This window comes from Siphateles boraxobius, unplaced genomic scaffold (assembly GCF_051911475.1).
Source record: "Siphateles boraxobius isolate OS27281-9 unplaced genomic scaffold, OSU_SipBor_1 8, whole genome shotgun sequence".
NCBI classification, from domain to species: Eukaryota; Metazoa; Chordata; class Actinopteri; order Cypriniformes; family Leuciscidae; genus Siphateles; species Siphateles boraxobius.
The window spans coordinates 16,080,048-16,097,325 of NW_027509208.1; the positions used below are offsets into that span (position 1 = coordinate 16,080,048).

The 17,278-nt window shown below is 37.2% G+C and overlaps 2 protein-coding genes across 2 annotated transcripts in view; both read left to right on the forward strand.

Moving 5' to 3' along the window:
- dsg2.2 (desmoglein 2, tandem duplicate 2) overlaps nucleotides 1-3,019 on the forward strand; it is a 31,704-nt gene extending 28,685 nt beyond the window's left edge. The window contains exons 13-14 of the mRNA XM_077220963.1: nucleotides 96-398; nucleotides 796-3,019. Of these exons, the coding sequence (XP_077077078.1) occupies nucleotides 96-398; nucleotides 796-2,286 (1,794 nt within the window). The 3' untranslated portion in view covers nucleotides 2,287-3,019. The remainder of the gene's footprint in view (nucleotides 1-95; nucleotides 399-795) is intronic.
- Nucleotides 3,020-4,832: 1,813 nt separating this feature from the next.
- Nucleotides 4,833-15,685, forward strand: LOC143729329 (desmoglein-2.1). Its single transcript, XM_077220529.1, has 14 exons — nucleotides 4,833-5,138; nucleotides 6,195-6,302; nucleotides 8,153-8,311; nucleotides 8,423-8,561; nucleotides 8,881-9,050; nucleotides 9,175-9,309; nucleotides 9,422-9,607; nucleotides 9,995-10,674; nucleotides 10,939-11,081; nucleotides 11,342-11,563; nucleotides 11,666-11,905; nucleotides 11,999-12,117; nucleotides 12,218-12,529; nucleotides 13,495-15,685. Exons 1-14 carry the CDS (start codon nucleotides 5,082-5,084, stop codon nucleotides 14,290-14,292), a joined length of 3,468 nt encoding a protein of 1,155 aa, XP_077076644.1. The 5' UTR covers nucleotides 4,833-5,081; the 3' UTR covers nucleotides 14,293-15,685.
- Nucleotides 15,686-17,278: the final 1,593 nt, after the last annotated feature.

The following is a 17,278-nucleotide window of genomic DNA, read 5'->3' on the forward strand; positions in this document are numbered from 1 at the left end:
GTAAAAAATCCCTTCATGATCTCACACAGCTAATAAATATATTCTTAGGGAAAAACTTTTGTATTATGTGATAATTTCTTCTGTTTCTCTCCCAGAATGTTCTTCTGATGAGCCCCCCACCAAAACTCAACAATGGATGGTGTGATCAAAAAAATATATCCAAAGAATCTTCAGTAATGGTGGAAGCTATAGACCATAAAACACCAATGGATGAAATTCATGTACAGCAATCAAACCAACCAGTCTATAACGGTTCTAAAATGGTAGGAATGATGCAGGAGAGTGCATTTGGAGGCTTTTACTGTGATACTGATGGAGCAGATATGGAAAACTCTGCCTGGTGTCAAGAAGAGCATAAGGTGTTGTTTGATGCATTCCTAAACGAATACTTCACACAAGTATGTTATTATTATTATTATTATTATTATTATTATTATTATTATTATTATTATTATTAGTGTTGTATGGAGGCGTTTTTAATACATAAAGGGATAGTTTACCTTAAAATGTTTGTTTTTTTTAACTCTCATGTTGCTCTAAAATGTGTATGACTTTCTTTTTCTGTGGAACACAAAAGAAGATATTTTTAAGAATGTTTAAATTGTTTCTGTCTGTATAATGAACGTAAAGGGAGTCCAAAAAACACTGGATCCCACTTACTTTCATTCCACAGAAGAAAAAGATTTGGAACATCATGAAGATAATTATAAGATGATTTTCATTTTTGGGTGAACTATTCCTTAAACACCTCATTCAATTACATTTTAAACAATATTTTCTTTCACTCTTTTGCAGAAATCTACGTATATAGAAAAGTATGATTCTCCAGAGGAAGGATTGAAGAAGTATGATTATGAGGGTGAAGGATCTGTTGCCGGTTCTGTTGACAGCTGCAGCTACAACGAGTCCAATGATGACCTAGAGTTCTTAAACAACCTGGGTTTAAAGTTCAGCACCTTGGCTGAGGTTTGTGGATTTAGACAGACTCAATCTATGTCTCAGGCTGACCCAAATGTTGTTGTAAATACTGTAGAGACAACACCAATCACAACTGCATTGACTGCAGTATCTTCCAATCACATGACCAACACTGTCCAACCCAGTCCTGTGGAGATGACTGTCAAATCACCACTTGTCCAAACCGCATCTAGTAATGAGATGGTGGTACAGGAGCCTATGTACTACGTATTTGACCAGCCAATGCAAAGCAATGTTTTGTTGTCTGAGGATGGTCTTGGGCAAGGTTTTTACATAATTAATGGCACTCCAGAAGCTGACATACTTCTGACTCAAGGTAATGGACATGCACTTGCACATTTAGGTAGTGGACAGCAGGGCATCATTGGTGATTCTGTCTTGTACTCTCAAATTGGACCTCAAAGTCCAGTCATGATTAATGAATGTTTAGGTGAAGTTAATCCTGTGGTAATCCAGAACATTTCACCAACTTCAAGCCTTGTAATGATGCCACAGCAACAACTAGATGGAACTGGTTTGTTGCAGATGATTAAAGTACCTGTGGGATCGGTTGTATCAGGAGAGAGCGGGCAGGGTAGAGTTTCTCTTATAGATGGTTCAGTCAATGGAAGTATGGTATTAGTCGGTGGTCTAGGTCCAAATCGTTCCATGAGCCCTCAACCACTTTACCAAGTGAGTTCTCAAGAGTTGAGTGGACCAGTACATATGAACCAAAAAGTAATTGATGGCTCCTTTTCCAGTGCACAGAATGATGGACAAGGGACAGTAAAAAGTCTTGTTAATGGTGGTAATGTTTTGGTAGGAGGCTCTGGAACTCTTGTGAGCATCCCTAAAAATGCAAATGGTCAAGTAAACAGCCAGCTATTATCAAGTGTTCCTTTCTCAAGTGCTCCGAACATTGTATCAGGAGAAGGTGTAGCGAGCAGACTGTTGGTTAGTGGTCCTCCTATTGCAGAGGGTCATGTCAATGGAGGTAACTTATTGGTTGCAGGACCAGGACAGTATCCTGTGTCTATGAGTGCAGGTACTACAAGCCTAGGGAGCTTGCCTCACGTTTCTACTGGACAGGTAAATAACAGTCAGCTATTAGTAAGTGGTCACTTCTCGAGTGTTCAGAACATTGTATCAGGGGAAAGTGGACAGAGTAGACCATTGGTTAAAGGTCTCTCTATTCTAGATGGTCCCATTCAGCGTCCACTTGCCATGAGTCCAGGAGCACTTAGTCCTGTAGGATTGCCTCAGGTAGCAAACAGACAGTTATTCCGCTCTACAGTGTCCAGAGTTATGACTAAATTGGTTAAGACATGATCCACCAGATCCAAAAGACATGTAACCTGAATCGGCACCTGAATGTTTAGGAGTGATCAATTCCCAATTTTAATACCATTCATTCTCATGGCGGAATTACTCACAGAGAAACTATTTTAGGCATCAGATGAATTAGAAGTACTCAATATTAAAATGACAACACGTGGTTAAGAGCATTTTTGAGAAATCAAATTTTTTTCAGTGTGCTTTGAACATGTTTAAAGGCCAATAATGTTTTAAAACATGCTGCATTCTGCTTTATAAAGGGATAAGGTATTTTACAGAGTAGATTTTTAAGGACAGGTTAGCACATTAGACATTTTATAAGGCAATTCATAACTTGATTAACAATAAATAATTAAATAACTCTATGTAGCCATTTATTGTGTCTGATTATGTAGCATTCAAATATATTGTAAAGCTTTTATTTTCATAAATTGAATAATCAAAATTTGAATCACTGGAATATGAATATTCATGTTGATTTGATTTAAAATTGTTGATTATTATTAGTCACTAGTCTCAGTCTCTAGTTCAGACAGTCACATGATTTCATAGCCTAGTTGCATTACTGTATATAGAGGGGAGGAGTCAAAGTTATGTCCTATGGAAATCATACCACATATACCATTGTATTCTAAAATATTGTTTCTCTTGGGATTTTTGTTGGTGAAACTACAACTGTGGTTTAATAGATTGTGATAATAAACAGTGAAGTTAAGTTGTTTTTAAACACACTGCTGTCCTGAGCATGTTAATAATGTATCTTATTTTTCAGTAGCTTGAAAAAATGAATTCCAATCATTACCCCATGTTTAATGTACATTATAATTATTGTTTATTGGTATAGCGTTTTTCACAATGCATGTTGTTTCCTATTATGTGTTTTGCATTGGATATGCATTTGGAAGGTGTTACCTCTATTTTTATTACTGCACCAATATATATATATATATATATATATATATATACATATATGCCTAGAGTTATATTCTGTGATTCACACCATCTAGTGGCAGGAAACTGTATTGATGTTTTTACCACACTGTTCGGGTGTTTCCTTTTGAAAGGTGTACCACATGAACTTGTAGTGCAGGTGTATTCTCAAAGTTGTTTGAAGTATTGCCAGTCATGTTTAATGGAACCGAAACCTATTTAGACTCTTAAGCTACATTCATGAGTTCCTTTGCCCATATAATCTTTAAGCTAATAAGGTTAAGCGTATTTGGCTTGTTGTCCGCAGTGGAGGGGCTTGTGGAAGCAGCTTCAACTCTAGCTTAGATATACCCCCCAGTGGGACTACTAATGCTTGGATGATGAGCATGGTAGCAAGATGCCTAAATTATGTTGGTGGAGTTGGGGAGGTGGAGTGATGCATAGGCGTCGATTTCGCTGGGGACGTGGGTACATTTTGTACCCACCACTTTTTGAAACATTGAGCCACCGATGTACCCAATGCAAATAAATAAAACATATCCAGTTAACTAGCAGAGCATTTATTTAATTCGTTATTAAACAGCGCTAAAATGTATTGTTTTTTAACTCAAGATGAGCGATCGTGCCGCTGCTATCAGTGTCATGGATACAGTGTTCTCTTGTGGCTCGCGCAGTTTTCACTCGGACGCGCACTTCAATCTATCACAGTTGTGGAGACTCTCTATTCATTCTGGTGAAATCACAAAATAAAATGCACACAAACGTGTCCCTGCTTGATATATAGACTAACCTCTGATAAACATATCAGTTTTGATGAGAGAAAAAAAAAATATACAAATGCGGATTAAAACCTGTAACCTGTAAGCTTGGCAAAAGATCTAACGTTACCTCTAGACCATTTAAGAGCTCAAACACAATTCACGGATCGATGGATTTATATACGGGTTGAGCAGAGAGGCTGCACAGTTCGTCAAGTTTGTACCCAGCACTTCTGAAAATGCACTTCCGAATGCGTCTCTGTCCCCAGCACATTTCAAACCAAACTGTATAGTTTGGAGGGATGCCAAAAGAGCTGATACCAGAGCAAGGTGAACGCCTGCTTATATGCTCCGTCAGTTAATTGAAAGTCACTCCTCCCGAAATTACGAAGTGCTTTAAAGAAATAGAGCGCAATCCATTTTCAAGCAAAACATTTCACAAAAAGTGATTTGTCAGATTTCAAATGATAAAACTATGCTCAATACTAAAACATTGTGACACTTTGTGATTTTTTTTTCTTTTTACATGTGTGAATGCTTGTAGTTAATGTGAAGAACTAAACTTGTTGTTTAGTTCTTCACATAAAAAAAAATCTAAAAATCACATTACTAAAAATCCCCTTGCTTAAAAGTCATAGAAAAATTACACAAAAAAGTTAGTAACATTTGGTTTGATAGCTTGCTATCTATGCCATGAAATTCCTTTTTGGGAAACCATTTAATGTTTCACAATCTCACATTGAGAACTGTATCTCATAGTCACTGTATCTTTTTACAGTTTAAATCTGTTGTATTATCTTCTTTCATAAACAATGTGAATAAACGTGAAGGGTGGATGAGAGAGAGAAGTTGTAGGGGGCTCCTCCACATCAGAAAACTCTCACGCTTGGGTGTGTACAAGAGAAAGTTCTGTTTCAGATGCCCCACCCAAAAAAGTGATCAGTAACCTACCCTGACCCCCCTCCCCTCCCCTTCCAACCCTCTCCTCAAACCCTCTACACAAGCATAGCTCTGATCAACAGCTCAGGACTGAAAGAGAAGAAGGACTGGAGAAGATACGAGAAACAAGGACTGACCGCTTGCATCTGATGTACAGCTGTCATGTCTCCCATTTGGCTTGGACGAATATGTTTGGTCCTGCTGCTATGCAGGATTGTGGTGAGTGACACTGAACCAACAGGTGTTTTGGCATAAAATAATTGAATAGGCTCAATTTGTTTTTTTGTTTGTTTTTTTTACTCTTATTTAAACAAATGTAATTATCACAGATAATGTACTTTTGTTGTTAACATACGTGGAAAGTATGTTAACAATAAAAGTAGATTATCTGTAATCAATTTTGCTGCTCTTGATCACTCTAGCATTTTTCAAACTGTTTTTCTTCAACAAAAAAAACAATATATTTTTTTTCAAAGCTTTTGAATGAGATTATACCTTGTCAAATGGATAGATTTTGTCTGATCAGTTCTTAAAAGTGGTATATTGATATATTCCTTTATATATAAAGTAGCAATTACATCATCATAGTAAAATGAAAAAAAAAATCATAATAGTCACGAATTGTTGAGGCCTAATTGTCATCTTAATCACTGGCAGGGAGAGGTAACTACCACTTATCACGGTTGATATAAAAAATGCCTTAGGGGAGCATAGTCTCAAGTTTAAACTTGCACTCTTTGCTACGGCAGCAGATTCTTACAATAGACAAAAAGAGAGAGGCATTGCTGTCACCTCCTCAGATATGTGCACTAGTTCAGTTTACTGTAAAGAGGACAGATTTACAGTAAAGTGTGTGTGTGGGTGTGGCCAGTAATAAATAATTCACAAAAGCATTTACAAGCATGGAGAGAAAGATAAATGGTTTTACGGAATGCATACGAGTGCTCCAATAGTCCATAATACTTTGTTGTTAGTTTTCACACACTTGAAAATAGCATTTGGATCTATTTCTATTAACATTGCCAACCATAAACATTTGAAATAGAAAATTGATATGAATTGAGATGAAATAGTCACTAAAATGTATAAAGGAATATTCCTAAATATCTTCACTTGAATATTGGGATTAGAGGTTATTCTTTATACTTTATAAAATTTCAGTCTAGTCTAGTGCAGATAAATAAATAATACTGAATGTATGGTAAACAAAGTAATGTCAGTACATTGGATATGAACTTAATGTCGTACATTCTGAAAAAATATCAAATTTTTTAGGCATCAAGAGCCAACAGCCGATCTAATCGAAGGAAACGAGAGTGGATTCTTCCACCAACAAGACTGTATGAGAATGTTGACTACACAAAAGTGGAGTATGTGGCAAAAGTAAGCATTTTACATGTTCTTCTTTTGTCGTCTTCTCTTTTTTTTCTCTACACAACTCAAAGACATATTTTGCATATCCTTGCACTACTACTGTCTTTTCTTGTTTGTGCTGAAAAACTTGAGATCTGGATCTACTGGTTCTTAAAGCTTTCAAACATGTTTCAAGCTGCCCTACATAGGCTACCATTAAATATATCCTCCTGAGTCCCAGCAAAACAAAAGCTGAAAGCATTTTTAAAAATTTATTTTAGTTATATTTTTTTATATTTGCATATACTTGAATTAAATGTCGATTCATCCAGGGCCGTCGCCAGAACATACACCCCGGGTTTCACAGAACTCCATTCTTGTTGATGTTGTTGGTTGAAGCCGCGTAAGGTGTTTTCTTGATAAAAACTGTTGCATGTGACCAACAAAATTAGATTTTGAGATTGTATGCATTATGCAATGTGCAGCTGCACAAAGGAATCACATATGACACAAACCTACGTACTGTTTACTCTATGACTTGTAGCTTATTATTTATATCTATACATTACGCTACAAACAAATTTCATATTGCAATTTTAATGAACAACTATTTATTTATTAGTAATACTTATTGAGGTACCTGCATGTAATTACAGCTGTAATTAATTTATGTAATTGCATTTGTAATTACACAGTTGACCCAACCCTTACACCTTAACCTACCCTTAAACCTACTCATACCGCACACACCTGACCCTAATCTTACCAGTATCACATCTCAATAGCAGCAAAAGTGTTTTACAATACAACCTGAACACAATAAGTACATTGTACTTATTTTTTCTATAGAAGTACATAGTACTTAAAGCCACTTAATATAAAGTGGGACAATTTTCTGTTAAAATAACACATACGCCCTTGATTAATTGGAATCCGATATGAAGCTGATGTATTATGTTATTTTATCTTTTTCTGCATAGGCCTGCATGCTTGAGCTGTTTTTATATAAACAAGTATTACATACTTATATATTTAAATTAAATACAAAATATTAAAAATTAACAAATGGAAAAGATGACAATACAATAAACTATAACTGTTTACAAAACAGTCAGCTTAAGGTAATTAAATGCGGTAAATTAAGCGTAGTCCGCTGTGATGTAACAATCATGTTGCATTACGGTCTTTAGATCTGCCTGAAGTGTACTTATTCAGTAGACTTGCTCCCTCAATCAAAATCGATGTTACAAGGGTCTGTCTAAATAAACTTTGCTCGTCCACTTGACAAAGTTAAAAGCACTTCAAAATGGCGGTGGGGATTCCCCCGAGGGAAAGTGCCTCAGGAAGTTTGGGAGTGCATGTCTAAAGCCCTATTCAGATGGGATTAATTTAACAAGGGCAGATGGAGTAATATACTTTTTCCACAGGACGTCTGTAATATTAATGGCCAACTCGCATGGGACAAGATATCTCAGTAAAACTAGCAGAAGTGAGAGGGGTAACTCGATTTATGCACCGCCATCACGCTCCTGTGTTGTCCTGTCTTCATGTGCGTTTTAGGCTACAATGCTTACATTATGTGCGCAAACACATATAACCTATATTTAGATAAAAAATTGGAGTTAAACGCACCCCTGGTTTCAGGATGTCCGCCATTAGACACGTCATCAGAGAAGAGATGATGCTGCAAGAGGGAGGGGAAGTTATTTTGATTAAAGGTTATGAGGACACATGAATAATAATAAAAAAGGATGTGCAAAAATAAATATTTTTTTAATAAATACAGCAATATTGTCTAATTTTTGATTTTTGCCAATGAGACCATTTTCACAGTCACACATTTCAATACTCTATATTCACGATCTTGATCTCATTTTTAGATCCGGTCTGATAAAGATATTAACTGGAAGATGGTGGAATATGGACTAACAGGTCATGGTGCTGACAAGGCACCATATAATTTGTTTGTAATCAATCCTGAAAATGGCTTTGTTAGTGTCACCGGCCTGCTGGACAGAGAGAAAACATCCTTATACAATGTGAGTTGTGCCCCAGGTTTGGGTAATTCGTTTCATGAAATGATGATTGACATAATGAGTGCAACATGAGTCCTTAAAAAACACATATTTTCTTATTTTTCTCTCATATAGCTGACTGGCATAGCAAGATTTCATAACGGATCAATAGCTGAAGAAAACATTGAGCTGAAGATTAAAGTTGAGGATCAGAATGATAACACACCCATAATCAAATTACAAAGGGGATCTGTGAAGGAAAGCAGCAAGATTGGTGGGTTGTGTTCATTTTTTCCCCCACATCATTCTTTATTTTTTCCCAATCAAATAGCAGTTTCCCAATTTTCTTAACTACACACTTTCTTAACTACTTTCTCTGTTCTACAGGCTAAAATGTTATACATTAAAACATAATATTTTATGCATAGTAAGTTAGCCTAAAATAGCACACTTTTTGATGATGTTTATACTGCTTCAATAATAACTGTTTTAAGCGAGTCTCATTGTGTTTTAACATTATCATCCCCCCCCCCCCCCCCTAAATACTTAACATAAATGACACTTTTTTTGTCAACGTTCTGATGAAACTACAGGAACGCCTGTCATGCAGATAACAGCTACTGATGCGGACGAGCCAGGCACTATCAATTCCAAGATAGCATACAGTATAATAAATCAAACACCAGCGAATTCCAAACATATGTTCTCCATTGATAAAGCAACCGGGAACATCTATGTGAAGGAGAAAACCCTGGATCGAGAGGTAACTGATATGAAAACTTGCACTGCATAACATTGAAACTGCATGATCATTTATCACTGAATTCAGTGATCATGATCACTGAATGACCTGATCATTCAGGTTTGTGGCCAATTCTCTTTTACAGAGACACGACACATATACTTTAATAGTTCAGGGAGTTGATATGAATGGAGCTCCATCTGGCAACACAGGAACAGGGACTGTGCAAATTCATATTTTGGACATAAACGACAATGTTCCCACTCTTGAGAAAGAAAATGTAAGATCTCAAAATATCCTTGCCTGCAGGCTGTGAAAGCTAGGATTATTCCATGGCACATAAATGTGTTATTTGAGTGCTATAGTATCAGTCAGTATCTTTCCTCTGTTAGTATTCAGGCAGTGTTGATGAAGGTGTGACTGATGTGGTTGTCATGAGAATTAAAGCCCTGGACAAAGACCTGGAATTCACTGATAACTGGCTGGCAGTGTTTGATATTCATAAAGGAAATGAAGACGATCTCTTCACTATTGAAACAGACCCTAAAACAAATGAGGGAATTCTAAAACTTGTCAAGGTAAATTATTTTTCTTTACTTTTCATATTATACGATTTGTTGAGGGGTAAATGACTTGACACTTGTTTGTTTTGTGCTAGCTCTTAATTCATTGAAAAATACATTACAAATGCAATTCATACATTACTTCAATACACCTCTTCTGATAAGAATGTTTTAAATTATTTTGTTATTATTATTATGATTATTATCATGGTATTATTATGATTACTATTATTAAGTTATAATGTGTCAAGTTTTTCAAACCCATTTTCAAGTTTTTTAAGAACTTGACACATGCATTTTAAACTAGATTTTTAAAAGATTGTTCTTTTTCCTGTATGTCATCAGCGTTGAGAGACATATCATATTTATATCTTTTCTTCTTTTCCATATCTACGTTTGAAGCCTGTTGATTTTGAAAAGATCAAAGCATTGGACCTCAGCTTGGTTATATCAAATGTTGCTCCTTTCATAAACGGAAGTGCTTTAGAGCTGGACATTAATCTGGACAGGGATGGAGTAGGGCCTGGGGCAGGCATGGGAGCAGGAGCAGGTGCAGGGGCCGGGATGGGAACAGGATTGGGACTAGGGTTAGGAATAGGGTTAGATGTGGGAGTAGATGCTGGACTGGATGCTAGCCTGGATGCAGGACTGGATGCAGGAGTGGATTTGGGTGCTGGATTGGATGTAGATGCTGGACTGGATTCTGGATTGGGTCTGGGTGCTGGAGTGGACGTCGGAGTGGATGCAGGTGGTAATACTGGACTTAAACCTGATGGTAAGCCTGGAGTTAAGCCTGGAGCCAAACCTGACCCCTCACCTGGTGTCAAGCCTGGGTCTAAACCAGGAACACAACCTGGCACTAAACCTTCTGGCAAACCTGGATCTGAGCCTGATAAAAAACCAGCTGGGAAAGGTTACCCAGTTAAGATCAGTGTAAACAACCTACCTGATGGCCCTAGCTTCTCACCTTCTTTAAAAGACTTCCCAGTCTCAGAAGATCCAGATAATGAAGATTTCCCAATAGTGCTGGGCACCTTCACTGCTTTGGATGGTGATACTGGAGAACCAGCTGAAAATGTGAGGTGAGCTTTGGTACCAAGTTCACAAAGGAATGAATTGTATTATAAATTGTACAGCTAGTTGTTATATTAATATTAATTATAAATAATGTTTTTATATTAATTTGTATTGATTACATTTGTAAATAATGATATATATTATCGATTTCTATCATTGTTATTATTGATGCATATTATCAAATGCAGTATCATTGTTTATATGGGGGCCTAATAATCTTTGATCCACTATGTTCATGTCATTGTTTTGATCATTAATTTAATACCCAGGTATGCTAAAGGTCATGATCCCAATAACTGGTTAACCATTGATGAGGAAACTGCTGAGATTAAACTGACGAAGGTTCCAGATCGAGAATCAAAGTTTTTGGTAAATGGAACCTACTTCGCAAAGATTATCTGCATGACTCAAGGCAAGCATCTTTTTTCATAGGTTATTTTCATAGGTCTTTTTTTTTTTTAAAGAGTTAGGGTTAGTCGACTGAGGTCGAAAAAAAATGCTGAAATGATTTTGACCTCCAACCATGTCAGAAAGTATTTATGTTCAAAAAAGCAGAGAATCTGTTAAACTACTTTCAAAAGAATGTTGGAAAGTGTTCGGACTTAAGTCCAGAATGGGTGGTTTTGTAATACCGAAGGCTGTTAAATGGATATTTTCCTTCAACATTTTTAGATGTGCCCTCTAAGACAGCTACTGGGACAATAGCATTAAAGGTTGAGGACTCAAATGACCACTGCCCCACACTGACCAGCACCTATCATCAAACTTGCGATAATAATAAAGTGATAAATGTCACGGCTTTCGATGAGGACGCTGATCCAAACGGTGCACCTTACCAGTTTATTCTGATAGAAGAGGAGAGTGTGGGAAAATGGGAAATGGTGCCTATAAACGGTAAAGACCAAGCAGGTTCTGTTACTTAAAACATACTAGACTAGACAGACTCGAATGCAGTTTATACGAGTTACCAGAGTGTAAGTATTTCTTTATGTGTAGGAACAACCGTGAGCTTTCATGCACAGGAGGCTTTGTGGAGAGGCATCTATGAGCTGACAGTGAAGATCTCTGATGCTCAGGGGCTGTTCTGTCCAGACAGCCAAAAGTTTGAGGTAGAAGTGTGCACCTGTGAGAAAACGGGCTCATGTGGGCCGAGGCTAGCCGCACAACGTGGCTCCCCATTGAGAATAGGAGCACCAGCCATTGGCTTGTTCCTCTGCGGCGCAGCTTTGCTTCTGTGTGAGTTATCCATGGAGTGTGCGCAACACATTTGTACAGTTTGTCATCCTTATAGAGATTATAATGCAAACTCTGTGTTGCTTGCATTTTCAGTGGTACCTTTATTACTGATCTTCTGTCAGTGTGGGACCGTGAGCAAGTTCACAGATTTGCCCTTTGACGCTAAAGAACATCTTATTTTATATCACACTGAAGGCATAGGGGAGGACAAGGTAAGAAAAAGCAATTAACTCAGATGCAAATGTAAAATTAGAATTTGAGGTTACATTGTAAAACACAGTTTACAACATGTGGATATGATTTTGTATATAGGAGGTTCCTCTTCTCAGAAGCCCTGTTGCTACAATAGACCAAAAACAACTGTTCCAGGATGTCAAGGTTTCCAACAGTGTATCCACAATGGCCATTCAAGCTAGTGTTGCTAATGACAGCAGAATGTTCAACCATGAAATAAACGATGGGTTTACAGAAACTGACAGCAGGTTTTGGTACCGGCAAAACACCCTTTCAAAGGCCAACCAGCGCAACAGTGCTCTCTATTCTGCAACAGTTGTACATGAAAAACAGGACATTTATCAGGATATGGCAGTGGGAGATGAATTCCTGAATGAATACTTCTCTCAGGTATGAGGTTATATCTGTTTGTAGCATCTTATTTAAATTTAAATTAATGTAATAACAATTGTGATAATGATTTTGCTGCATAGCATTTGTATGAATATTCTGTGGAAAATAAGTGAATTGTTTAAAGAATACCTTGGTCAATTTGTTTCACATAATGAAAGTCAACTAGGACTAGGACAAACTTTAAAATGGCAAATCATACACCATAAAAGTATCATAAAAAGGGTCCATATGACTATATTCCATGTCTTATTATTCACTTAGCATCTTGACATCCATCCTAGCTCTTCTTGGCATGTTTATGAATGAAGTAGCAATGTCCTTGTAACGGAGTTCGTTGATAAGGGAAGAAGGAGGCAGGAACCGGCGAACGATCAAACACAAAACTTTCATCACAAAATAAGCAAACACAAAACGAGAGTAAAGAAATAATCCAGGTCTGGTCCGTCGCTCCTCCTTTTAAACTTCCAAAGCTCCTCCTTGAGAAACTAGAGAACGGTGGGGATTGTCAATCGCGCCACCCGCCTCACCCCGTTCTTACGGTCCTGCTTGCCACAGTCCGATTCATGAATCATACTTTTCAGTAAAACCTTTTCAATTAATCAGTTAATCCAATTTACCAAGCAAGTCGGAATGATTAATTTTTAGTTTTTTTTTTTTTAAGTCAACTCACTGAATCAGTGATTTCATGGCAGCATTTGGCTCGGAAGGTTATCTATATTCATCACACAAATCTGTCGCGTGACTTAGAAAGACTTGGAATATAAGTTATTTTGACCATTTTTGCAACAATTTTATAGTGCTTTTGCAATCTTTTTGCAGTTTGACAGCCCCAGCCTCATTTGCTTATATTATATTGAAAAGAGTGGCCAAGATATTCTTTAAACATTAACTTTTTTTGTGTTTGGAATGACATAAGCGTAAATAAATAATGCCAGAATTTTCTTTTCATTTTTTTATTGCAGAAAGCAAGCTGTGCTGCAACAAACCCTCCCCTGACAGACGGTCTTCTGGAGTACGAGTACGAGGGTCAAGGCACCCCTGCTGGCTCTATTGGATGTTGCAGCCTTCTTGAGTCTGACGATGACCTGGAGTTCCTTAACAATCTGGGGTCAAAGTTCCTTACATTAGCGGACATATGCCATCCTCCAAAGCCTTGCTTACCCCCTACCAAAACTGAGCAAGTAGTCAAATCGGATGAAACCAGCTACAAAAGCGAGAGCTCTGTCAGCACTAGCACCATCCAGATTACCAAAAAGACTCAACCTCCACAACAAGTACAACAAAGCTCTGTTACCAAAGTTGAGATGGTTAATAAATCAGCCACGTTTCCAAGTGCCACAGCAAGCCAGACACTATTTGTGCAACAGCAGCCTGTATTCTACCTGGTGGAGCAGCAAATGCCAAACACAGTTTTTGTTGAGAGTCCCACTCAGGGTTTGTTTGTAATAGATGGCAACCCTGGGATGGAAGGTTTGATACTCCAAGGCAGAAACGTTTCACAGGCAACTCTGAGCCGAGGACAGCAGGCAATGTGTCTGATAAATGGAGCCCCTGTAGCTGCTCATCAGCCGATTCAGTTGCAAACGGAAGTACAGGAACACGAGGCAGTGCTGGGATTTAGCCCCGTCTCATCTCCCATCGGAGCGCCTGGAGATGTACTGCTAATGCAGACCCATTTTCATGAGAAAGCAGTGCAAAGGGAAACCGGAAGACCACCATTGTTGCTTGCTGATGTTCCAGCACGGGCCAAAAAAACATAACAAAAGAAAACACCATCTGAACCGCTAGGTACTAAAGTAGTGGAGGCTAAACTAAAAGGTACTGCGTCATCTAAATAGATATAAGGGACATCCAATAAGACAGACATCTATGACAGAGTCCAAAATTAAGCCCCATTCAAGAAAAATTTGTCAGGTTAGAGAATAGTGCTGTGGCTATAAATATTTTGCCACATTTCACAAAGATAGATAGATAGATAGATAGATAGATAGATAGATAGATAGATAGATAGATAGATAGATAGATAGATAGATAGATAGATAGATAGATAGATAGATAGATAGATAGATAGATAGATAGAATTTCTGTCAGAAGTCAATGCAAAACCTCAAGAGCGTGACTCCTAAGTAAGAAATGGAATTTTAGATCAAAACTTAGATCAAATGACATTTAACCCTGAAGCAAAATGCTGCTTCTCACTCAGAGAAAATGTAAAGACAGAGTTATGTATGTAAAAGGTGAACAAGCTTGAAAATCCAGCCGCTTTGTCTTCAGCTGAAGCTATTTTGTCAAAAAAATGTCTTCATTTTCAAGATAATTTCTTGCACTGTTCAGTCCTTCAGAGAGAAGGGTGCGTCTATGCAGCAACCATCTGGACATTTGGCCCTGAGGTTCATCGGCATTCACATTGACAGACGTGCATGTGGCCAGATGTTCTGACAGCGGATGTAGAAATCGTTTGAGGGACAGTGAACAGTAAAGAGCACTATGTGTGTGAGCTTAGTGTTACAGATGGAGATGGCCTGTGAGAAGAGACTGTAAAATAAGCATATAGGAAAAGTAAGAAATCCTCAACAAAATTTGAACACTTGCTTACCCAGGATGTAAGGGTTTGAAGTTTGACTTTTCCAGATAACGAAAATATGTTCTAAGAATGTTTTGCTAACATTTTTCATAATTTATGAAAATGTTTTTTTTTTTATGTACTCTGAATGTTAAAAAATAAAAACATTTTAAAAACCTTTGTTTTTAATTCTTGGTTCTGCAAACATTATGGAAATGTTCAACTTGATTTTTCTACAAACATTATGTGAACGTAACTTTTGAATGTTCTCTGTAATTCTCTATTTGTTTTTGTTTTTTGTTTAGTTTTTTACCATCAATAAAATAGCAAAGGTCCAAAAACGTTTTGTAAAATTAAGGGGGTGGAGGGTAAATAACAGCGAAAAAATGATAAACTTTCTCTTTTTTATCAACTTTATCAAAATGTATGTTTTTACAGAGTGACTCATCTGTTTTTTCGTTTAATTTCATACTAATAATAGTAGTGATTCTGATGATTAACCAGTGGAGATTTTTTTACTGCATGAATTAATGAAAATCTTTTATTATTGGGATTTCCAACAGTCTTTAATAAAGTCCTTTAATGCTCCAGTTCTGCGGAGTCTTGTTTTTCAGTTGTTACTGCTTTGAGTCATGTGTTGTTAGCTTGACAGCATTCCGTTAAGCCCGAGGAGCTTTTTCAAAAACAAATTACATTTTCTCTTTTCACGCTATACCTGCTGAAACCTGCCTAACCAGCCGTTTTCAAATGCAGTCATAAACCTGCAACTAGCTTTTAACATGAGTCCTCATGCCGTAGGGTATGAGCTGAAGAATGAGAATGACAACTTTCAGCAAACAGTAGACACTGTCACTTGTGATTTAAGGCCTACAAAGCATCCAGCAACTGGATCGTGTGAATCACAATGATCAGAGCATGCCTGACAGCTGCAATTATCATGTGGTCTCATTTTGTATCAGGAAGCATTGAGAAAAAATTAGCCAGTCCAGAAGCATCCTGTCCTTTCAAAGTAAGTTGGCACTTATTCCTGACACAAAAATTGTTTAACTAAAATGACCTCCAAAAAATATATTGAAAAAAAAGTGTATCTTTTAAAATTAATATAGATCTTTTTCTGCTTTGAAACAATCTGTATTGTATAAAGCGCTATATAAATAATAATTTAAAAAAATAACGCTGGAAAGTAAATTGCATAGCCTTATTGGTCCTCATATGTCACGGTGGAAAGTCTTATTCATCCTAGTGAACTGATTAATGTTCCTCTCTCTTATGTTGTGTTGGAAAGTTCAGTTCATTCTAGTGAATCGATTCATTTTAAACCGTGGTCTGTCTCATGTGTTGTATTGGGAAGTATGATCCATATGTAGCACTGGAAAGTTCGATTTAGTGAAACGCTTCGGATAGTTCATGTAAATTAACAGGTTCAAAATAATTATTCACCTATATATTGAACTCTGCACATTTTATCGACTTTTTTTGTTGTCTTTAGTATAAATTAAATTTACATCTTGAAGTTTGGTATTGTCATACTAATTGAGTGAATTCAAAACTTTTCTTCCAAACCAAATTTTACTACACATCATTATTAGTTTGTAGCTTGGCAGGCTATACAGTTTCAAAACCCCTCCCTTGTTTTTTCCTTTTCCTTGCTGTGCCTAAATTTGTTTAAAAGAACAATGAGATTGACTTCTGTATGACCCAACCACGGGCCAGTTGTGAATTTGTTATGAATCTGCTCACAAGCAAAGGAATTCTACTGTTCTCCACTTATAGATTCAATGCCTTGAGCAATACAGCTACTCATGAAAATATGTGAAAAGCAAGCGTGCACTCGCCTCTCAAGGGGTATCTGCACTCTTTTCTTTGAACGGTCAATAATAGCTCAGACCCTCAAATTTGTGCTGCCCAGAAATATTTCACCAGTGAGCCTGAACTAAGGTCCTTGGAAAGTAAACAGACAATGAATCAGATCTCATACAGAATGGAGGAACTTTGGGAATTAGCATTCATGAAATGCACAAATTCCAAGGCCAGGGGTCTGTTTAATAGATATGGGCTGATGCCCTTGATTGTTTCCACTGGATTAACCAAATTGTATGGAGTTACTCATTCCCCTGTTTATTTACTGTGTCAACAGGGCACCTCAGACACCCCCTCGGGTCACCTGATGACAGGGTCGGCAA